This window comes from Otolemur garnettii, unplaced genomic scaffold, assembly GCF_000181295.1.
Source record: "Otolemur garnettii isolate 467f Iridium unplaced genomic scaffold, OtoGar3 scaffold00295, whole genome shotgun sequence".
NCBI classification, from domain to species: domain Eukaryota; kingdom Metazoa; phylum Chordata; class Mammalia; order Primates; family Galagidae; genus Otolemur; species Otolemur garnettii.
The window spans coordinates 400805-425841 of record NW_003852690.1 but is presented as its reverse complement, the minus strand read 5'-3'; the positions used below and the strand labels follow the sequence as shown (position 1 = coordinate 425841).

The 25037-nt window shown below is 38.5% G+C and overlaps 2 protein-coding genes across 6 annotated transcripts in view; both read left to right on the top strand.

The window, feature by feature from the left end:
- PHKA1 (phosphorylase kinase regulatory subunit alpha 1) overlaps positions 1–13413 on the top strand; it is a 404208-nt gene extending 390795 nt beyond the window's left edge. For all 3 annotated transcript variants that reach the window (XM_003803354.3, XM_003803353.3, XM_012813746.2), the window contains 3 exons: positions 5187–5240; positions 8326–8526; positions 12921–13413. In XM_003803354.3, coding sequence (XP_003803402.1) covers positions 5187–5240; positions 8326–8526; positions 12921–13094 — 429 coding nt within the window. In that variant the 3' untranslated portion in view covers positions 13095–13413. The remainder of the gene's footprint in view (positions 1–5186; positions 5241–8325; positions 8527–12920) is intronic.
- An 8365-nt stretch (positions 13414–21778) lies between these two features.
- Positions 21779–25037, top strand: part of HDAC8 (histone deacetylase 8) — a 315525-nt gene continuing 312266 nt past the window's right edge. For all 3 annotated transcript variants that reach the window (XM_003803351.1, XM_023508952.1, XM_023508951.1), the window contains exons 1-2: positions 21779–22235; positions 22766–22818. In XM_003803351.1, coding sequence (XP_003803399.1) covers positions 22125–22235; positions 22766–22818 — 164 coding nt within the window. In that variant the 5' untranslated portion in view covers positions 21779–22124. The remainder of the gene's footprint in view (positions 22236–22765; positions 22819–25037) is intronic.

Here is a 25037-nt window from a genome sequence, read left to right as displayed (position 1 = left end):
AGGAATATATTTATGTTGCAATATAGTTTCTGGACACCAGGTGGCACCATGAGTGGTACCCAGGCACAAATTGTTCTTGGTGTTTGCCTGATTACCAGCTTGGGGCCTAGACCATACTGAACTGCTGATTCCACTGATCTCAAAAAATCTTCACAGGCAGGTTTCACAAATTCTCCCTGCAACTTTCCTGTGAAGTGTGAGATATCCTGGGCCAGTTCCTAGTGTAGGACAACTGTCTGCAGGTGAAACTCAAATCGCTGTGCCCGGCCCATGCAGAAACATGCCTGCAGTGACCACCATCTCCCAAATTCCAAAACAATGGCCTCTTTCTATCCGGGATATTTCCCAGGATCGTACCATCTCTGGCCACCTAATTCCACTCGGGAGGCCACACTTCACCAATCTTTCCACAGAATACCTAGTTTCCCCATGAACTGGGAACTGCAATCCTCCATGATGGGGCTGGTTGCCACTGCTGCTGCCACAGGAGAAAACCTTTCCTGTCAGTCTCCACAGCTCTGGATTACACTCCAAGTCCAGCAAACCTCCACCTTGCTGCACACCCCAAACTGCCACTCTAAACCAATATTCCACACTGGGGAATGATCTAGCCCACTCACTCTCACCTATTGTTCCAGGAGAGCTGAGCTAAATGTTCTTCCCATCTGCCATCATGCTCCACCCTCAATAATGTGTTTTTAAAAAGCAATCTTCATCATCCCTGCTTTAATAGTGAGAAACCAAAGCTTAAAGGGGGGAAGCATCTTTCCCACAGCTCCTCTGCTGCTAAGCCTAGAGTCAATCAAGAATTCTTAAAGAACTAAAAGTTAACCTTGTATTTGATCCCATGGCTCTATTACTAGGTATCTACCTAGAAGAACAAAAAGCATTTTACCACAAAGACATTTGCACCAGGATGTTTATTTCAGCTCAATTCATAATTGCCAAGATGTAGAACAACCCAAATGCCCATCAGCCCATGACTGAGTTAACAAACTGTGGTGTATGTATACCATGGAGTACTATTCAGCCATAAGAAAAGACGAAGACATTACAACTTTTCTGTTTACCTGAATGGAGCTGAAACATATTCTTAATAAAGTATTTCAAGAATGGAAAAAAAATAATACAATATATACAATGCTAATATGAAACCACTATATAAATAATTGCATGCCCACATGAATGATAAGACACAAATCTAGTCTAGCAAGAGGGAGGGGAAAGGAGGGACGGGGTGGGGGAAGGTAATTCGCAAGATCTCACCTAATGTGCACAACTTCAGGATGTTCAGCTCACCCCCTAAGGGCTCAACTACAACTTGAACTTGGAAATGAGAACAATTTTACCTAAAAATGTATGCCATAGTATTAGTTTGAAATAAAAAACAATTCATGAGTAGATTAACAAAATGTGATATGTGTATACCATGAAACACTACTCAACCATGAAAAAGGATGACTTGATGCCTTTTGCAACCATTTGGATGTAACTAGAAACCATCTTCCTAAGTATATAAAGAATGGCCAAACAAATACCTTATGTACTCTCTATCAAATTTGAATTGATCAGTGAGCACACATGTGTACAGAAAGGAAAGTAAAACTCAGTGGAAATCAAACAAGGGAAGGAAGAAGTATGGGGTGGCTGAAAACATATCTAACTGGTACAATGAACATTATCTGGGTGGTGAGCACACGTACAGCTGTGACTCCAGCATTACAAAAGCAATCCATGTAACCAAAAACATTTGTACTCCTGTAATATTTTGAAATTTTACAAAGAGAATCACCAACATTTCTGATGACAGAGAAACATGTTAGACATTGATGACTCAATACAAAATGATTCAGAAGATTCACTTAGACTCTGGAAAAACATTTTAGTGGTACCTTAACCAATTTATTTCCCTTTCATTTTTCTTTATATGATTATACAAAATGTGTAAGTATATATTAAAAACTTTTAAAGATAAAAATAAAACTTGTAAAGGCACAGTTCTTTTGATGGGTACTGTTATTATGCCATTTTACATATCTAACAGATTGCTATGAAGAGTAAGAGACATACACCAGGTCCTCAAATTAATGTTGTTTTATTATAATGTTGATGTGTTGACGGAAAAATAAATCACACACCCCCCAGCTGGGGCCATTGTCTGGAGTTGGCATGTTCTCTGAGTGGGTTTCTTTCCACATCATAAAGCTGTGTCTGTTAGGCTCACTGGCATGTCTACACGGTCCCAGTGTGAGTGAGTGAGTGAGTGAGGACAAAGAGCACACCATGCACTGGGATGGTGTCCTGTCCAGGGCTAGTTCCTACCTTGCAACTTGAGCTGTGTGGACAAGTTCTAGCAATCTTGAACTAGAATTAGTGGGTTGGAGAATGAATGAGTACAAATTATTTCAAAATAAAAATTTGTAAAGTTCATGATAATCATACAAACGCACAACAATAAACAAGTATGAGAGTGCTCAGTGAGCCTACCAGAAAAAAAATAATAAAACTTGTATTTACTTTAAAAAGAAGAAAACATAAAAATAAAATAGTTGAATAGTTATTGTGACATTATTGATAGTTTAGTCTCTTTCCATTATTGTTGCTGTGGTGGTGTTTCTAAATGTCAATTTTTTCATTGTCACTTCTCTGCTTTTTGCCATAATGAGACTTTGTGGGGCACTGTGATACATTTAGTGCTAATCAAATGAATTTGGTGCTAAAGAGCTCACTTTGTAGCTCTTGATGTTTGGTTGTAAATTGCATATTGCTACAAATTGTATAGTAAAACACTATACACTATACACTATTGTACACTATACTATACTATACTAAAACACTATACACTATAGTAAAACAAATTCAGCACCTGGGGGAGTTTGTGTAAGGAGCTCTTACCTATAATTTTTCCTAAATGAAAACTAATAAGTAAATGCAAAGTGTTGATGATGATAATAGTTCAAAGACTCTCTTAGTATGACTAATAATTGCTTTTCTTTCAGAACCCTGTTTGGCCACAGACATTTAAGAGCCTGTCATACCATTATGTTGGTGAAAGCTCAAGTGTACTAAGAAAACTATTGTGCTCATTCATAGGTCTCATTCATAGTCTCTTAGGTGCTCCTTTTTGCTTCATTGCCCTTGATAAGGACCTGCAGAACTTCAAAACCTTTAGTTACATTTTTCCCCTCTGCATACCAACATTATTCCAGGGACATAATCAGGTGGTCTTGTGGAGAGGTGAAAGTTGATTACTCAAGACTGTCAGCTCTGGTAATCTTCCTTTCAAAGAGTACTGAAAAACTAGCTTTGCTTCCAGCTAACTAATATAACATAATGGTAACAAATATGTATTTTATCTTTCCAGTTATACATGGATTATGTCAGTCAAGTTAGGTACTGTTCTACCCTATATGTCATGTAAAGTATCTAACATGAACAATGACATTATCTGGGGAATGGCATACCTATAGCCATGACTCAACATTACAAAAGAGAGCCATGTAACCAAAAACATTTGTACCTCTTAATATTTTAATCTATAGATGATCTTCTTTAAAAGAAGCTGTGATGTAAGACAAAACAATGTTATTAAAAATATTCAAAACCACAAGGCTATATGAATCTTTTTGATAACACATTTTTGCCTTACAACCACAGGGCTGTATGTTGGCTGAGTGCGGTGTCTCATGTCTAAAATACTAGCCTCTGGGAGGCCAAGGCAGGAGGATCCTTTGAGCTGAGGAGTTTGAGACCAGCCTGAGCAAGAGCAAGACCCATCTCTACTAAAAGTAGAAAAAAAAATTAGCTGAGCATTGTGGCAGATACCTGTAGTCCCAGCTACTTGGGAAGCTGAGGCAGGAAATTGCTTGAACCCAGGAGTGTGAGGTTGCTATAAGCTAGGCTGATACCCTCGTACACTAGACTGGGCAATAGAGTGCAACTCTGTCTCAAACAAAAGAAAAGAAATGAAAAAAACCACAAGGCTGTATGAATACAAAGAAGTAATATTTCAATCTGACTGAGAAGATTGGATATTTTGTGGCAGAATCAAAACCTGGACTTGGGATCCTAACTTGAGGGGTAAAACATGCCTTCTGTTTTTTCATTCCATTCCTTTCTGAGTGTTAATGTAACATAATCTTGGTACTTACGTTTGAGGACTGGTAACTCTGTAAGAAAACAGTTGGCATATGGAACATGGGATGGAAAAATCTAATAGAGTCAGTAAACATTGAATTATACTCTTAACATGTGGTTATTTAATACATAATGTTTTATTTTAAATCTAAAATGGCACATCATTAATTCCTATTGCTTTTTAATAATTGAGTTGATAGGGACAAGATAATATATTATTCATTTATATAATATGCATTTAGTATTTACTGTGCAACCAGGCTCATGCTCATACATGAGTTACATGCTTATAAAGCAAAGAGCAAAACAGACAACAATCTCTGCTCTAACTTATATTCTACTAGGAGAAACTAACACTAAATAATAAACATAGTAAATAAATAAAGTATATGGAATGTTACACTGAAAGACTTCAGCATTATAGAGTGTATCCATGTAACAAAACCTTTTATGTCCCTTAATATTTTGAAATTTAAAAATCATATTTCAAAAGAATAATTAATAACTTTGGAATATATTCACCATATAATAAGTGGAAAAAAGCCAATAAAACACTATGATCTCCAAAAAAATGTATGGAAAAGTAGGACAATATGAGAGTATTCACAGGAGGATAGGATGCTTAACTAGAAAATATGGTAATGGTACATGTCTGATAGATGCATGTCTTAAGTTTGTTCCTGCAGCCTAAAAATCTTTCTGGAAGCCTATTTGTAATGTCTCTGGGACCTAGTTTGACATCCTCCCAGATAGTTTCTGACTATTTGAGACTAGCCTATCCCAGAAGATAGAACTACCCTACCCATTACACTACCCTAAGTAGAGGATCAACTTTGGTCTCCTGTAGTCCAATCCTGCCTCTTGGCACTTAGGAATCGTGACCCCATGGCAGGGGCATATGGGCTGCAGGGCCTCTCAATGACCTGTGATTACTCAGCATATATTCCATGAAGCATGCTTAGAAATCCAAAGTGTCTCTCTTCTTGAAGCTTCCCAATTGTTGCCCTATTCCTGGTGACAACATCTTCTGTTTTTCTTCTATTTTGCAGTGCCATGGACTTTCTGTGGAAGGTTTTGTTCTTCCTTCTTCAACCACTAGAGAGGTAAGATACTGTGGCTTTCACATTTATGTGACTAATAACTTGCCTGACTAAAGTACTTCAGTGATCATCTAACAGAGGCAAAGGCCTGCAAAAGAGTGAAAATGTTTTACAATCTGTCTCTTCAAAACTCCCTTCGTCTTTTTGGAAATTAAAACTGACATGCTTGTCTGAAGCCAGTAATCAGAGGAGCAATGGAGTATTCTTTGTTCTTTGTACCACAAGTGAGTGCTCAATGGAATTGTCCTGCAAAGGTCAAAAGATTATCTTCACCAGAAATGCTATATTTAAACAGAAATAGCCTGAAGTTGAAAACACCCTCTAAAAGCTTTGTATTTTGAGAACTCAAATTAATCAACAACAACAATAAAAAATCAAACAATTCCATCTATGACTGGGAGAGAGCTAGGAACAGAACCTTCTCCAAAGAAGACAATAAACACCTGAAAAAATCATCCCTAACCATCAGAGAAATGCAAATCAAAACCACCCTGAGATATCACCTAATCCTAGTGAGAATAACCCAAATCACAAAGTCCCAGTGCTGCACATGTTAGCAAGGTGTGGGGAAAAGGGAACACTTTTACAATGTTGGTGGTATGGCAAACTAATACAGCCTCTTTGGGAAAAAAGTATGGAGAATATTCAAAGAACTAAAAGTAGACCTTCCATTTGATCCTGCAGTCCCATTACTAGGCATCTACCCATAAGAAGATTTTACCATAAGGACATTTTCACTAGATGTTTCGCAGCTCAGTTCACAATCACAAATATGTGGAATCAACACAAGCACATGAGTGGATTAATAAATTGTGGTCTATGTATACTATGGAATACTATTCAGCCATAAAAAAGATGGAGACTTTAAATCTTTTGTATTAACCTAGTTGGAGTTGGACAACACTCCTTAGTATAAGTATCACAAGTATGGAAAAGCAAGTATCCAATGTACTCAGTACTAACATGAAACCAGTAAATGGAAAAATACATTCTCACACAAGAGAAAAGCACAATTAAAATCAATTAGGGGGAGGGAGGAGGAGGGAAAATAGAGGAGGTGGGAGGAGGATTGTTATATTCTCACCTAACGGTCATAATGTAAGGGTATATGGCACACTCCTGGGGGAGAGTGTACAACTAGAACTTGGACTTTACCTAACAAACTCAAACAATGTCACCTAATTGTTTGTACCCTCATATTAATCTGAATTTTTTTAAAAGCTCTGTATTTCTATTTATAGATAGGAAATGGTCCTTTCAGTCATACTCTTCATTTGCTGGCAAATTAATAAACTTTTCTTTCCTGTTTTTCAAATTGCACATCCTTGTTCTTCATTTGGCTACAGGGACAAGTATCAAACTTGTGGTAACCATCAAAAGTAACAGACCTATGCTTTTATAAATCAACTAAACATGAAATACATTTTAAGAAAAAAGAGAATTTTTTTTAATAATTGAAAGGAATGTATCTGTAATCCCAGCTGACTTAGTTGGCTGAAGCAAGAGGATCACTTTAGCTCAGGAGTTCGAGACCAACCTGGGTAATACAGAAAGACCTTGTCTCAAAAAAAAAAAAAAAAAAAGAACTTGGGAACATTAGAGAATAATTATAGATTCATTATATACAGCCAGCTTCTTTAAATGTTTGATCAAGTTAGGCTAGTTTATGTGAGAATTGGAGAGGGCAAAAAGGATGGAAATGAACAACTTCTCATCTTCTTCCATTTTCTCATTCCCACCTTTCTCTAGTAGGACACTTGTAGACCACTAGAGCATAAACCAGTAGTAGTTAGCTCTAATTATATGTTGAACTAACCTGGGATCCCATTTCCAACTTAGTGAATTACAATTTCCTGGATTGGGATCTAAGCATCTGTATTTTAAAAACAATCTATAGAATGATTCTGATACATAACCATGATTGGAAAACACTATCAAAACCCACAAACATAGATTATCATATGCTTTTATATTTTCCTTTTTGTCCAAATTACACAGAAATGATAAAGAACTAGATTTTATACAGAATCAACAAAGGAGCAAGTATTAGAAAGCTAGGAGTAGTAAGATTGAGCAGTAGAAAATTCTCAAAAACACTACGATTGTTTCAGATGGTGGCTAGAGGAACAAGTGAAAAAATCTAATGATATGCTTCAGGGATTCACTCTATCCTAAAGGCCTTTTCTCTAATAAAGAATACTATGTCCCTTATTTGTAATTTTTCTTCCTTTAAGCAAGATTGAAATTTTATAAAATTAATAATAGTGCATACTGGAATAGTACCTTTAAGAATCTTCAAATTACTTTGACATTATTTCATTTGATTTTCAGTACAACTATGTGCGATAGGTTAAAAAAAAAAAGTAAGAGGGGAGGGAGGATTGCCATGGCTAATTTACAGATAGGAAACAAATTTAGAGAGAATAATCGTCCAAGGTTATACAGTAACTGAGAAAGACTTGAACCCAGGTCTTTAGATTCTAAATCTATGTTGCCTCCTTAAAGGATATACTTAATACCAGTTTACAAAAACTTATTCCTCAATCCTCTTCACCCTAAAATAACTTTACATTTCTTAATGCCCATTTTTTACCTAGAAGTATATGAATGTTTTACATAAGTCTAATCATCATGTACATAAAATTTTATGTTTTGCTTAAATTTTTCATTTATTCACAGTCATCATTTTATTCTTTTAAATGGCTATATAAAAACTCATGGAGTTGCTATGCCATGATAGGGCATTATTTATACAACCATTCCCATGTTTAGTTTACTTCTAGTTTTATGCTTGTGACTAATGCTGCTGGAAACATTTTTGCATATAGGGCTTTTTTCCCCTTGTGAATTGCTTCCTTAGGATGAACTCTCAGAAATAGGATTATGGTTATAGGGTATTGACACTTTTATGACTTTTGTTGTACATCATTGGATTTCCTTCTAAAATGATTAAACCAGTTTACTCAATTTAAAGGGGACTGAAGCCAGTGCTCAAGACTACAGTGTTTTTATAGCCTTTCAGAACAAGTGATTAATGTCTCCTGGATGATGGGCTCTCAGGAAATGATTTTCTTTTTCTCCATCACAGATGACTCCGGGTGAGATTAAATTCTCTGTTCATGTGGAGTCTGTCCTGAATCGTGTACCTCAACCAGAGTACCGCCAGCTTCTGGTTGAAGCCATCCTTGTTCTCACCATGCTGGCAGATATTGAAATTCATAGCATTGGAAGCATCATTGCTGTGGAAAAAATAGTACATATTGCCAATGACTTGTTCCTTCAAGAACAGGTATGTAAATCTGTTGATTTCTCAAAGGAGAAATGTTTTAACTCTACTCTGACTGCATTCAGGGCTCTTTGGGGAGCCAAGGTCACTTTCTTGTGCCCTCTTCCTTGTAGCTCTCTTCTTGGCTGCCTATGTTATGGCTATGAGCTTTGTTTGCAAAGGAAGTAGGCCACAGAATGACCTGCCTTTTGTCATGTGTTTTGTGATTTGTATTAGATGGTAAAGCTGCCTGAAACTCAGGAAATTTTATACTTTTCCCTGAAAAGCCCTGAAGCATAGCATTAGCATCATACTTCAAATTCCTAATGGCAATGCTTATTATTATAGGTCTTAATAAGAAACTATAGGATAGCATATCCTTTCTAGACTATTAAGGAAAATGGAGGATTTAGTTTTTCTTTTCCTTTGCTTTATTTTTGCTTTTGTTACTTACCTACAGGAAAATATCAAAGTGAAACTTTTATTTCCATGTTTTTCTTATTTTCTTATTTTATTATGGGTTAATATGAGGATATATATGATTAGGTTACATTATTTGCATTTGTAAGGTAAAGTCCAAAGTCTGAGTTGTAGTTGAATCCTTCACTTTAAAAAAATATCCTTCCAAGAAATTAACCACATTCAAAAATACAAACTAGGGCGGAGCCTGTGGCTCATAGGAGTAAGGTGCCAGTCCCATATGCCGGAGGTGGCAGGTTCAAACCCAGTCCTGGCCCAAAAAATAAAAAATAGCTGGGCGTTGTGGTGGGCACCTGTAGTCTCAGCTACTTGGGAGGCTGAGGCAAGAGAATCGCTTAAGCCCAAGGGTTTGAGGTTGCTATGAGCTGTGACGCCACAGAACTCTACTGAGGGTAACACAGGGAGACTCTGTCTCAAAAAAAGAAATAAAAAGTCAAAAATACAAACTGTCAGTTAGATGTAAACATTCCACATTATATATCAAATCAGCACATTGTACCGCATAAATACATTAATGTACACAGTTACAATTTAATAAAGAATTTTAAAAATACAAACTAGTTATTGAAAGGTTTCTGGGTCTCTTTGTCCCATGCAGTTGGGTGGCCCTATTCACTGCTCCTGTATAACGGTTTTGGCAGACCTGCCTGCTACAGCAACAGCCCAAGCTGGGTGACCTTAGATGAGGTGTCTGTCTCCAGCACCTAGGGAGGTGCAGTGGCCTCAGTTCTAAGCACAGGTTGAAAATTACAAGCAGAAGCCACTGAAGCTGGGATGCTCTGGTGCTGGTATTTCAACTGACTTATACCAACTATCACTCTACAGTTACAATAGGAAATTGCCTCTAATAAGGTCAAATACTAGGGATGCCAAAAAATGCATACACGTTTTAAGCGATATTATTTCAAATTTGAACTGAATTACAGTAGCAATGTATAGTATGATATTTGCTCATAAGATGGTGTTAATCAAACAAAAGCTGGCATCACTATGCCACAGGCAAGTCAAAGAAAATAACAGAGGCACGGTTGTCATTTGAGGAGCACACAACCATTTTGAAGTGGTATTTGAAATTCGAGAACATTGTGGAAGTACAACAACAATGGAGCCATGAGTATACAACAGAACCTCCAACACACTTAACAATTGTGTGCATTCATGATACGTTTGAGACTCATGGTACTCTGTTTGATGTGTACAAGGGAAGATCTAGGAAGCCTCTCACAGCAACAAGCCTGCTTTTTCTACTATGGTGTTTATACACTCACCACAAAAATCTACCAAATAATATGCACATGAGGCAGGAGTTAGCATAACAAGCATATAGTGCATTCTTAAAACTGCAAAATGGACAGTTTTCATCCCAGGATTATTACATGCATTGAATGAAGAGGACCCTGATCACAGGTGCAGTCATTGTGAGTGGTTCTAAAACATGGTACAAGTGAATGAGGAATTTGTGGGGAAAATGGTTTGGTCTGATGCAACACAGTTTAAATTGAATTGGACAGTGAACTGTGTGTATTTGGCTCCAGAAAATCCACATGTGTATAAAGAAGTCAAATTTACCAGGCCTCAATGTCTGGTGTGGACTGTCACTGATTAAACCTGGTACTGATTAGACCATTCTTTTTTGAAGATACTGTTACTAGTCAAGTGTACCTCGGCATGCTACACACATCCATTTTACCTGCAATTCATACACTTTTGGGGAATGATACATTTTACTTCCGACAAGATGGTACCCCACTGCACCTCCACCAAGACATGAGAGCTCACCTTCATGAGAACTTGCAAAGCCAATGGAGAGGACAAAGACGTGTGGTTGAGTTTCCCCCACCTTCTCCTGACTTTTAATACCCCTTGACTTTAACAACTACAGTACCCGGGCCTTACACAATGTGGTGTACTGTAGAAATCTAGCTACCCTGGCAGAACTTCAGGAAGAAATTGAAATGGCATGTACAATGATTCAAGTAGACACTTTTGGTCAACATTGCTCAAGCAGTAGTTTACCATAATCAGAAGTGTCTGGAAGCTGATGGTAACCACTTTGAGCACCTTGAGCACTGCAGTAGTCAAACATGCTTTGTATTCATCTTACATTATTGGTATATCTTGAATATTATAATTTCAGTAGAGTTTTTTTTTTTTAGACAGAGCCTCAAGCTACTGCCCTGGGTAGAGTGCTGTGGCATCACAGCTCACAGTAACCTCCAACTCCTGGGCTTAAGCAATTCTCTTGCCTCACCCTCCCGAGTAGCTGGGACTACAGGCACCCACCACAACACCCGGGTATTTTTTGGTTGTAGCTGTCATTGCTTGGCAGGCCTGTGCCAGATTCAAACCTGCCAGCTCTGGTGTATGTGGCTGGCACCTTAGCCGCTTGAGCTACAGGCGCCACCTTCAGTAGAGATTTTTTTTTTTTTTTTTGTAGAGACAGAGTCTCACTTTGTCACCCTCAGTAGAGTGCTATAGGATCACAGCTCACAGCAACAATCCAGCTCTTGGGCTTAGGCGATTCTCTTGCCTCAGCCTCCTGAGTAGCTGGGACTACAAGCACCCACCACAAGATTTTTTCTTTCTTAAAATGTGTGCACATTTTTTGGCACCTGCTGTATTCTTACTAACTTGTAGCAACCACATGTCCAATGCATTACCACAGGAGTTAAAGCATAGGACAATGCTGGTGGTGATAGGACAGTGTAGTAGATGCTTGCTTCATGTTCATGTTCATCTTTTCATGTAATTCTCACAAAGTTGATATCCTAGTGTAACAGACCAGTTGGAGGAAAAAACTGCAATAGAGCTGGTAAGAATGCAAACTCTTCATAGTATTTAGTTGCCTAGACAAAGTTCCAAAAATTAGGCACAAAAGGAAGCATCTGTCAGTGTATTAGGTGTTTTTGGTGTATGTAACATAGTGAGGTATAAAAGGGACTTAATATGAAAGTATTAGAGATGAGGGGGGAGTTTTCATATGGGAGGAAACATAGTAGTCTAGCAGGATGCATGGCACCCATACATCCTAGAACAAGTTCATTTCTATTAATCAATCTGCATATCTAGCAATCAATATCCTCATATTAACCTGTATGTCAGTTAAAAGTAACTCATTTTCCAGAATCTCTAAATAAAGGTATTTAATATTCAAATAAAGAAAATCTTTCCAAATGTTGCCTACTTAAGAGTAGGAGCATATACGCTAAAGAACATGTACTATCATCGGTAGGAAAAATTCTAAAATATATAGTAGTAGGTACTTCATTCTATTAGCCACTGTGAGGGGATGCAAAAGAAAATTGTCCAGCATTTTCCAGGACAGTTCTAACTGTAAATATTCTGTATCATTGTCTATCCATGTATCAGAAAATGTGATTCCTTTTACGCATGAACCCTAACTTCAGAAAGTTCATGATGTATTTTAATTAAGTTGGCTTAGAAAGAAAGAATGTTCAAATGCAAGATAAAAGAATACACATTGAAATCAATAGCCCTTAGAACAGCGGTTTTCAACCTGCTGTTCCTGTCACAACCCACAGGAACTGTATTAAAGGTCCACGGCATTAGGAAGGTTGAGAACCACCACCTTAGAAGGAGTCAAAGTCCTACTAGGGTGATTTATAACTGTTAGAATTTAACAAGTATGACTCATTTAACTATTGTATTTAACTTTCAAAACCTTATTGCAATTGGGAAAATTCTAAATTATTTTTAAATGATCTGCATGATTTGGGGAATCTAATGAAAAATGCATGTATAGAAAGTAATATTAACCTTTTTGTGCATAACCCTGGTCTCTACCTGGTTAAATGGCCTAGGGAACAACTAATTGGCATTGGGAAGGATGCTCTGAATTACACAAATCAGGACTTCATTTAGTAGAATTAGTAATTTCTCCTTTCCCCTGTGTTCTTTCACCCTTAAAAAACAAACAGAAAACCCTCGGCGCAGATGATATCATGTTGGCAAAGGATCCTGCATCTGGCATCTGTACTCTTCTGTATGACAGTGCACCCAGTGGCAGGTTTGGAACCATGACCTACCTCTCCAAGGCAGCTGCCACCTACATACAGGAGTTTCTGCCCCACAGCATCTGTGCTATGCAGTGAGGGCTTTAGGTCCTGGATGCTGGGAGCCTTTTGACAGCTGGTTCCTGCCTCAGTTGGTTATGCATAGAACTGAACTGTTATTGCCTGATCACTTTCACGCCGCCACCCCCATCCCTCCCAAGAAAAAAGAACTTTTCTAATACACTGCTTTTGAAGAAGTGAGCCCTTACCTAGAGGCTCAACCAGGCCTGTCATTATTGGCTTTGATTCTTTAATGGTTTGTAGAAGTTTGTGTGTGTTTTTATTCCCTAGATCTGTTACCAACCTAGTTTTCTAATTCCTGTTTAGAAGCATGTGTTAATAACAACTTATTCCTAAAGTTTGGTCTTTCTTATTGTGGTTTTATTGTGTACATGAGTGATGGGACATCACTTTGGGAAATTGTTTCAAGAAAGTAAATCCTAAATTATTGGATTTTATGCTGCTGTAAATTGGAATATCCATTCTAAGTGCCTTTTCCTGGGAAAAAAAGAGAACCAGATCTTAGTTTCCATCTTTACTCAGATTGCCTCACACTGAGTGGTGAAATAGTTTCTGTGGAGAATTGTCTCCACCATTGCCCTCTCTGTATCTGCACATGTAATACCTACTCTCTGTATCTGCACATATAATGCCTACTTTCACTTGGGTAAAAAATTAAAAAATACAAACACAACGTACATATATTTGTATTAACACTTCAAATAACATTTTGTGAAGATTGTTGGTACTTAGATGCATTTGCAACAGAAAACAAAGAATAGCCCAGAGAAATGGAGCTAGGAGCCCAATGCCAGAGAGGAATAGAGTGAAGAAAAGATTCCTGGTTGTGTCTTACTCATAGGGAACAGAGAAGAAATCAAAAGTGGGTTAGTTCCCCAAGGATGGTCTTTGAAAAGTGGGCCAACCCACAACACTGAGAATAATTGAACTATATCTTTGGTAAAGGAGAAATTCAGTAGTTCAGTGCATAGCAGCTCTACCAAGTATTCTTTTCTTGTGATCTTGGTCTCTATCTCACTCACCTATTCATTTTCTACCACATCCTCTCCACCACCCCCCTGCCCTGGCCCATCTGTTCATAAACTCTTTCATATTATGTTTCGACCTCCTAATTCAAGGGTATATATCTTGGGATCTGTGGGCATTTTATCTGTTTCTCATAACTACGCATATTTGTATGTGTGTATGTTTAAGCATACATGGGAATTTCTCTAAATATAAGTAGTTTTCATACCTTTCTGTATGCAAATTTGATGGACTAAGTATTTAAATATGAATGTTGCATGTAAGGGGGGAGTTGTGACTGTAGCCTCAGATTGACACACAAAAGATAATGGAAAAATGCCTTCAGTCCTGTTCCCTGATCCCATGAATAGGTAGCCTTGCTTAATAAATGTTTCCCCTAACTTTCCTTCTCCTAAATTGTGTGTAGAGACCCTGCTAATTTCCCAGAGGGGATTGAGTCATTCAGATAACTTCCTACTTCAATACCCTCCTTTGACTCAGATTTAAGGTTTTTAATCTAAGACAGGATTGGGATGAGAGACTTTCTAAATAATTCTTATAGAACTACTGACAAATTTATGAGTACACTAAATAAGCACAGGAAGGTGATAAAATACAGGTGGTAGGAACAAAGAGAAGGTGAACAGTCTTTTAAAGAACATCTCTTGGAGCAAATGGAAACACACATGATTTTCTGGTCACTATATAAGTTTTTTCTGTAAATGAAAATTTACAACCTGTTCTGAAACTGTCTTTTCATCAGCTGTAAGTATATGCCAGTCACAGGGAGTACATTGAGAGAACCACAGGTGAAAGCCACCACTCCTTTCCTCACTCATTTGCATTTCTTTGGGTTTCCCAAATTGTTTATCACTATGATTCCCATACAGTGGTGTATTTAACTTTTAAAGCAACTTTTTAGAAAACTTTACTTGTATTTTGTTCATTTTAAGTGTGTGATACTGATACTAAAAAATATGTTAGGCTTTTTTAAAAAAAGAAAAGCACTTAGGTTTTGAAAATAGAAAAAATAAGAATTTCAAATTAGATCATGTCTGGTGCCAATGTGCAAAACTTCATTTGCATTTTTGTGATTGGAATTTATTTCATGGCTTTATTCTACATGTTCTATTTAGTTATACAGTCAAAGCTCATTAACTGGATAAAAGTAGAATAATATTAATATACATACTGTATGTTACATATACATCATATGGTCTTTTAGATAATATATGTAAAGAAATTAAGTTTTATCATTCAAATATGTACTCATTCAAACTAGGCTCACTAAATTCAAATGGGTATATTGCCATCTATAAAGAACCTGTTCTGATGAGTGAATAAAACAGATTTCTACTCAGCATTTCAGTTGTATACATATGGTACTTCTCCCCTACTGGAGGGTACTTAGGAACAATTCGCTCTCCTAGGTAATATAAATATTTGGCAGAATCTTGTTTATACTATTCATTAGCCTCTTCTATAATGAGAGAGAATTTATCAGCAAGGATGATGGTCACATCATGGTTAATTAAATTTTACTACATTCTGGGAATCCTATGCAATTGATAGGGCAAAAGTTGCCATTCTTAGCTACAGCTCACAAAACCTCTACCTTCCCTTCTTGCACTTACCAAATACAGTAGAATGTCCATAATTGACCATGTCCCCACATTGACCACCTCCTTAAGTTGACCTAACTTTCATAGAGCAGACATGTACCACACGTACCTATCAGTACAATAGGCTTAGTTCCTATTGTTGACCATCTCTGTATGTTGACCAGTTTGTTACAGTCCCTCAGATGGTCAACTTACATATGTTTTACCATACTTAGTATCTGTACTAATTCAATGGAGATAAATATAGTACTTTCTACATTGAGTCCTTATTTTCTATTTAATTTGGCCCCACGTCTTGGATTGTCCAGGACAGCCCCTGTTTATGCCTGTTTTGTTTTCTTGGCATAATTATCAATAGCTCTTTCTGTCACTCTCAAAAGTGTCCCAATGTGGATGATATGGTCAGACTATATTTAGCAGAAGTCTGATTTTTTTTTTTTAAGGTTATGCCTAATAGCAGTATGGGAGTAAGGATAGCAGTGGAAGAGACTTCGTCCCCCCAAATTGAGGGATATTTGGCATAATGGTTCTTAAAACAAATGACCAAAATATTTCAGTGCTTACCACATGCCAGACATTGTTATATAGGGCCATCTTATCTTCACAATTGCCATGTGAGGTAGATAGTATTGGCATCTCCATCTTCCAGGTAAGGAAACTGAGGCACTGAGAGTTTAAGCCAATTGCCCAAAGTCAATCAGCTAATGAGTGGTAGAGCCAGAAGCCAAATCCATGCAGTCTGACTCTAGAGTCCACATTCTTAATAACTATACTTTCTGAGGAAAATTTATTGGGGGAGAGTGTGAAAACAAGGGTCAGTCTGTTGAATACAGATGAAGCATCAGTGGACAGACCATGAATTGAGCAAAGAAGGTAATCAAAGGGGTAGTGCCTTTGTCATGTATTCACTTTCCCTTTGAGGGAAAAGCAGGGGAAAGTACCAAAAGAAGTGGCACACCCCAAGATGACCTTGCTGGTTCAAATGTTATCTTTATCAATAATGGTTGAGGAAAATGAGTCAAGTAATTTGCCCAGGTCACCACCCTAGCAAGTTTTAAAGCCAAGATTCAACCTACTGACCTCAAGTCTACCTAGTGCAAATCCAAAGCTTTGGAAAGTGTTGTCTTCCCAATTTAAGAAACATCTGGATATTAAGCATGTGGGAAATTGAGGTTAGGGAACTGTGGCATGATTTCAGCTCTGGCTTAATCATAGAGGAAGCACCCAGCCTCTATTTGAGATTTGCTGCAGGAATATACTGCCAATTCCCAGTGTAACAAATTTGCAACAAATGTGCAACAATTTGTCTTTTTGCATGGTTGAATCCTTTTTATACATTGTGTGTCATGCTAAGATACTGTTTCCAGTTTAGAAGTGTTCACTATCTGTTGCTAGATAAAACATTCCATTTTCATGTCATCTGATTAGGGTTCAGAATTTAAGGTATCAGTTGACCAGTCTGTATCCTGACCTCTGCCTATCCTTGAAGGCCCAGGACAAGTCCCAATCCTCCTTATATAGCCTTCCCTCAGGATCTCACCTTTCAGTCAACTCCTGTAGCCCCCCAGACTCCTTCCCTTCTGTCTGTAAACATTTATACTTCTCTCTTATCCTTGAAAAAAAAAAAACTGGGCTCTGAAGTTCCTTCAAGCTGATAAACTCCTTCCTTTCACAATCATATTTCTTTAAAGAGAAAGCTACACTTAATTGTGTTGGATTCACTTTTTAACCCCTTGAAATCTGGCTTCCTCCCCTACATCCTATTTTTTCATAGGGCACCAATAAGCTTCTAATGCCAAAAGGTGTCTTTTACTCTTTTGCAATACCTAGCATTTTTATTATATTTTCTTTCATAAAATTCTTTTCTTCCCTGACTTTTGTAAAATTGTACTGATTCAATCTAACCCACAAATTCCTTTTTTGTCTCCTTTCTGACATCTTTTTCTCCTCCAAACAAGCATTTCCAAAAATTTCTCTTTTCTTCCTAGATCAGGGATTCTCACTATGGTGTGGGCAGGTTATAATGACATAATTTGATTTACTACTTTTAGAAGCTCACTCTGGTGGCTGTAAAGAGAATATGTTGTAGGGCAGCAAGAGTAGAAGTACAGACCAGGAAGATATTGTAAAAAGTCCAGGTAGGAGATAATACAGCCAGACTAGGGTGGTAGCAGTGCAGAGGGAGAGAAGTGAATGTGTTTAAGACATGTCTTGGAGGTGGAAATGATGAAAATTGCTGATTAATTGATTTTTCAGGTGAAGGAAAAAGAGGAAATACAAATAACTCATAGGTTTCTGGCTTAGGCAACTAGATAGATTTTGGTATCTTTACTGAGGTATGAGGGAAAGGGGTGGAAAGGACTTGGATGGGGAAATCAAGAGTACAGGCAGAATGGGGACTGAAGACCTCATTCTTGGCAAGGGAATTCACCCCCCAGAAAAAGGGAAAAAACAGAGAAATAAGCTTAGCAAGGCAGAATAAAAACAGTTTAGCTAGTTTACTTTTAAACCAGCAGCTAAATTACTCGTCTGAGAGTTCCTGCTTTTTCTAGAAGCCTAGGCTGTAAGGGATACATCTTGCAAATACCCCTGCTGGGTCTATAAACACTCTGAAGAAATAATGACTGTATAAGGAAGCTGTGTGCAAAAGCCTGGGGAGTATATCAACCAGGCCATCCCCTGCTCAGTAAACAGTCAAAGAAGATACCCATTATGGGGATTTTTACTATGGCCAGGGCAGAGATCAAGGAAATAGCTTGAGCCCTGAAATATGGGCGGGGGGGAGGTGGGGGGGCTTGTATCCTAATCAACAGAGGAAGATGCCTCTGGGGTGGAGATCAGAGGAAAGTTCTTCTGTTCCACCGATTCTTCAGAGGAGCCTTATACCATCATATCTGCACCGTGGTGAACTAGTAGGGATTAACCGCCTCTAAGGAATCTGTGTGTTTGACCACAGACAGGAGGCTGTCCCCAGACAAGGCTCAGGTTTTAGATATCTCAAGGCTGCTCAGATCCTTAAAGTTAATGATTATAGACAGAATAAAAACTAACATGCTTACTCAGAGACACTGCTGACATTTTTGTTCCCTTCCTCAGCTTACCCTCTGGGCTAAATGACATAGTAGCCTTAAATAAAAGTTGAGTGGAACAAACACTCAGGGCCATTCGCTGGAATCCCACAAACTATTGGTGGTCCTCTGCGTTTTCACTTTTGAAAACTCTATGATACATGTCCTGTCTTTTTATCTCTCACTTCTTCTAACTTTATTTTTCTTCAGTCGATTGCTGCCAGCTCCACAGGTCTTAAAGAACCCTGCCCCTGGAATGAGACCCTGGCACAGGAGTTTTGTTTTTAAAATCTCAAGTTATATATGGCTAGTAGACATTCCAGCGGAGAAAACCATGCTGCTTTGGCTATCTCAGCCACCCTTAGGACTTCAGCTATCTCCTCTTTATATGGAAAAGTGTGTGTGTGTCTGTGTGTCTGTGTGTGTGTGTCTGTGTGTCTCACTGCATTTTTTTAACCTATTGATTTCTGAAAGAACACTTTTTAGAACACTTTAAATCAGACTCCTATGTTCATTCTTCCCTACTTTATGATTTCCCTCTTTCTTACATTGGTACTACTAGCCTTCTCTTCATCAAGACTTTTAAGAGTTTTCAACAACTCTCTTCCTCCCTCTTACCAATATCCAAGTAGCAAGAAACACCTGTTGAACCAGCCCTGTGCATTGTTTCCCTCTTTGTTCCCATTGCTCTCACCCTAGTTTAAAATCATCATCACTTCTTATCTGAACTATTGCAGCACTCTAACCACCTCTAGTCTTTCTTTCTTTCTTTCTTTCTTTCTTTCTTTCTTTCTTTCTTTCATTTTTTTTTTTTTTGACAGAGCCTCAAGCTATCCCCCTGGGTAGAGTGCTGTGGCATCACAGCTCACAGCAACCTCCAACTCCTGGGCTCAAGCGAGTCTTCTGCTTCAGCCTCCCAAGTAGCTGGGACCACAGGCACCTACCACAAAGCCCGGCTATTTTTTTGGTTGCAGTCATCATTGCTGTTTGGCTGGCCTGGGCTGGCTTCGAACCTGCCACCTTAGGTTTATGTGGCTGGCGCCTTAGCCACTTGAGCCACAGGTGCCGAGCCCTCTAGTCTTTCAATAACTAATCTATCCTACACTTGTTGCTATAGAAATTTTTTTTCTTAATATTTCTATCTAAATGTCTCCCCATTCCTCACAGAATTAAATCTATTCTCTTCAACCTGGTATTCAAAGCCCGTCTTTATCTGACCCCTTCAGCTAAACTAGACTAGAAATTTCCTCTTTTGTGGTTTTGCTTCTCTTCTTCATTCTAGTCAGCATGCTCTTGCCTGGCTCCCATCTTTAGCAAGCAAAATCCTGTCTATTTCAAATGCCAACAAGTAAGAATCCTAGTCCTCATGTATTAAATAACAATTAGTAAGTACTCAATGCCTACTATTAAGTAGGCTAAGCATCTCATGTTCATTATTTGACCTTGCATTGCCTATTTCTCTTGAAGAATTCATATTCCTTGTGAGAAAAGGTTTGATTATAATTCATCACTGAATCTTTAGCTGCACTGTCTACTTAGTTGATGGCAGATAAAGGTTTGATGAATGACTGAATGATTGCATAGCTTTTAACTAGTTGCTATGGGAAGATATGAAAGAAGAATGAGCTTATTTATATTTTAGTTCAGGCATCCTCAAACTACGGCCCATGGGCCACATGCAGCCCGCCTAGGACATTTATCCGGCCTGCCGGGTATTTTGGCCGCCACTGCCTGTCCTGCTTAGCAGCTGACTTGTCCTGCAGTACGGCCCTCCAACGGTCTGAGGCACAGTGAACTGGCCCTCTGTTTAAAAAGTTTGAGGACCCTTGTTTTAGTTAGAGGACACAAAACTAAAAAAAAAAAAAAATCCAGAATATTAAAGTACTGAGAGGATTCAAAATAGAGAGTGAACAAAGTAAGAAATAATACAAAGTCATCATTGATTAATCTAGTTTATACAATAAGGGAACTGTTCCAAGGCTTCAATGTCAGGCTTACTTGATTTTGAATTCCTGCTTTCCTGTTATGTATGTGACTCTAAATAGGTATTTTCTGTCTCTAAACTTCATCTGTAAAAATGAGCATATTACAAATGCCTTCATAGGAGTGTTGCAAGGATGAAATAACATAATATACCATATACCCAAAGTACATGTCACAATGCTCAATAAATGTTTAAAGTGGAAAAAGTGAGTTAAATCTTTAAAGACAGTGAGGATAATGGATTGTCTCAGAAGTGTTAGAAGGTCAGTTCAGGCTGGTGTGAAATTCGAGGGCCTGAGTATAGGGCAGCTCATATCAGATCATCATAGGGGCCTTCAGGAACCTGGAAATGTTGATAGTAATTCTAAAACTTCTTAGCATAGCCTTTAATGTGGTCCCTCACATTAAACCTAAAATATTTCCCTAATCTCTATTTAGCTACAAAAACAACAGGAAGAAAGAAAGAAGAGCAACAGTTTCCAAACACCACTTAAAGTATCCTTCCTACCACATGAATGTTCATGGAGTACATTTGACATCACTGATTGGAATCTAGCAATTTCTACATTAGCAGCCAGTCTGTTAAGAAAATGCTATCAGATTTGCCAGAGTAAATTATTGAGATTGTTAACTCTCACGTGGACATGGATAGTGATGACAAGAAGAGAACTATAGTTGCACCACAGAATTTACTGTGTAGACTTTTCGAATCATTTATGCCAGTCCACCACCACCCCACCAAACAAACAAACAAACAAACAAACCAAAAAACATCCTTAGGATAGGCAGCTGATGTAGCTGGGAGGTAGTGGGCTCTAGGTGGCCATATCATTGTATCTGTGTTTAAATATTTAAATGAACGTGTTTACAGATTGAAACAATTCATAAAGAGTTGAGGCTGCCTTTTTTTTTAGCGCTAAAACTAAAAATCGCAACTATTTTAGTTATCCCCGTCTCTTCCGCTGCTCAAACCTCTGTATACTACATCTCCCAGCATGCTCTGAAGTTCGTATGACTTCATCTCAAATGGCCCCGTAGGGCAACAAGGATGGTTAGTTTCTACCGTACTTATTTGTCTTGAAAAATCGATCCGAACTGGCTGTTATTTAGACTTTTATTACCTGCCGAACCCTTTTTGTTAATTGTCACTAAATGAAGGGGTTCTGAAGGGGTTGTGACCTAGGAAGGCGGATCCATTCCTTCAATTGGATGGGGAGCGAGGACAGTGTCCCCAGCGATCTCACGAATAGGAGGGAATGTTGACCAGGGAGCACCGCTGCGGCGGATCAGAGGAGCAGGAACTGAAACCCGGGCTGAGTCCGAAAAAAGCCCGATTTGGACGGTGGCTCCGGAACGGTTGGAAGTGAAAGATGGAGGAGCCGGAGGAACCGGCGGACCGTGGGCAGTCACTGCCCCCGGTTTATATCTACAGTCCGGAGTATGTCCGCATGTGTGACTCCCTGGCCAAGGTCCCCAAACGGGTAAGAGAAATAGGGATGAAAGACCGTGGGTTTGGGGGTTGGGGGTAGGGTGGGGATGGTAGATGGAAGAGCATTAATTAGGAAGCGAAGAGGATCCTGGGCTGGGAGAAGTCTTCAGATACGTGGACAGCCGTATTAGATACCTAAAGCTATTTAAGCAGGACGTGTTCCTTACCGTTTCTGAGAGTACAGTAAGTCTCCGCGGGGCGCCCAATGGACAGGTAGGGGCTGGGGCCGGGGGCGGGGAGGGGCGGGAATGAAGTTTCTACTACTAGGGTATCGATCGCTGAAGTCTTGAGAAAATAAACGGTGAGGGGGAAAAGTGTTCCTGTCTAAGGCCCCGGAACTTTCGCCCTAGTAATTTTGATACTTTGTGTCTGTATTGTTTAAAGTCTGTCGTAACTGTTTAGTAACAGAAAGGAGAGGATACAAAGTGAGTTAGTTCCTTTGTTCAGGATGAAGTGGACTGAATTTTGCTAAGTTAAACTTTTAAGACACTATTTTTTGCTTTTTTATGCTGATGTTTTTAGGCCAGTATGGTACATTCTTTGATTGAAGCATATGCGCTACACAAACAAATGAGGTAAGTTGCCTTTCGTAGCCCTGAAGCTAAGTGTTCATAGCCTTATTATCTCGCTTCACCTTGGGGCTAATTGGGGGGAAAGTGTTCCTTTTTTAAAATAAAAAAAAAATAGCGGGCTGCACCTGTAGCTCAAAGGAGTGGGGTGCCGACCCCATATGCCGGAGGTGGTGGGTTCAAACCCGGCCCTGGCCAAAAACTGCAAATAAAAAAATAAATAAAAATAAATTGTTTTTTTTTGTGTGTGTAAGATTATTCACAGTGTTTGTAATTTGCCTGTTCCCCCATGAAAGCTATTGAAGAATTAAGAACACTTTTTTAAAAAAATGTGCAGGAAGCAATTAAGGTCCATTAGAAATAGGAGAGGTATCCCTGGGATAGGTACATTGTGGAGATTCTGAAGCTTACCTAAGTACTAAAACCTAACTAATAGAAAACTGCGTACAGTTGTGAGATATTTTTGTTTTGTTCTAAGCCAGATCTGAGGGTGTGGGTTCATCCTAAAACTTTTTTGTGTATTATTTGTTTTGTTTATCAGGCCCAGGTGGGGCTCAAACTCGCTGCCCTTAGTATTCTAGCCAGTGGGCTAACCACCTAGATACAGTGGTCAGCTTATCTTAAGACTTTTAGACAACCCACCACTGCTACAAACTTTAATGGATTACCCTGGAGATAAGTCTAGACCAAAGCAAACTGCTGAGACCAAACCAAAAATCAAGAGAGAGCTAACTGCTTCTTTTAAAAACACGAGCTTGATACTTATTATCATTTCTGTATTTGATGTCACTGAAAGAGCAAATATTATAACCCTGCAATATGCAGGATTACTTTATAACACTTTCTGGCCATATAGGTAAGTTTCTATGACAGCTAGACTGGTATCCTTCCAGAATAGTATAATAGGCATTTGGATTTTATCCTGACTGTTAACAAAATCATTTCTTGAAAACCTTTTTTAGGAAAGGTTTTCAACCATTTTTAACCCATGTGGTAAATATAATAGCACATGCCTTCCACTAAAGTTATTTACAATTTTTAAAAAATTATGATAAACAAAATATCAAAATAAAGAAAAACTCTCTAATTTCTTTGCTGTTAAGAAGGGTAATTTTCAGTGTTTTTTAACTTTAACATTTAACAAAATAAATGAAAGGGTGCTAGAAGAGGGAGCTTGTAGGGCTGCAAAATATGGCCAGTAAATTGTAAAATTTTTGTTTTAATGGGCACATTTTTCACCTCTAATGATGTAGATGTGTTTTCTCAAAGAAGCAGCAAGAATCCTTGGATCTTGGCTATATATTTAATTTTTGAGGCTGGCTTGGCTATATATTTAATTTTTGAAACTGGATCATAGTATGTCTTCTGGCTACCTTAATGGTAGTAGTAGCTTGTATAGTTAGTCATATTAATTCATGATAAATTCATGGCTATGTTCTCATTCAGCAAACAAAAAGCCACTGCTTGGCTGAACACAGTGGCTCATACTGGTAATCCTAGCACTTTGGGAGGCCAAGGCAAGAGGATTTCTTAAGGCCAGGAGTTTGAGACCAGCCTGAGTAGCAGCAAGACCCTCATCTCTACAAAAAATAGATAGTCGGGTGGAGTCTCAGCTACTCAGGAGACTGAGCAAGGGAATCCCTTGAGCCCAGGAGTTTGAGATTGCAGTGAGCTATGATTATGTCACTACACTCTACCCTAGGCGAGAGAGCAAGATCCTGTCTCAAAAACAATAACAACAAAACAATAACAAAAACAAAAAATCCCTTGCTTCTGCCTAAGTCAGTGTTCTTTCAATTTGAATATGCATTTGAATCACCTTGAGACACATTGTTTTATTTAAAATGTCTTGTTAAGATACAAATTCTGATTCAGTAGGTCTGAGGTGAGGGTGAGGTTCTGCATTTCTAATAAGCTCCCAGGAGATGCTGATGCTACTACCAGGGGATGCTGCTTCTGCTGTACCACTGACCACCCTTTAAGTAACAAAGACAGGTGTAAAATGGCAGCTGTGAAGTTGAGAAGAGGAAATGGGGAATAGACAGCTGGAAGTTAGAAGTGGTGAGACCTGTTGTTAGGTTAACTCCCTTTATTCCCTCATTCACTCCTTGTGTGGAAGTAAGTTGAGTGAAGCCCAATTCCAGCCATTTTGCCACTTCTTCCTATAGAGGCAAATGGCAGGGACCAAGTATACAGACTTTGTATATTTTGGGCTGTCTGTTTGT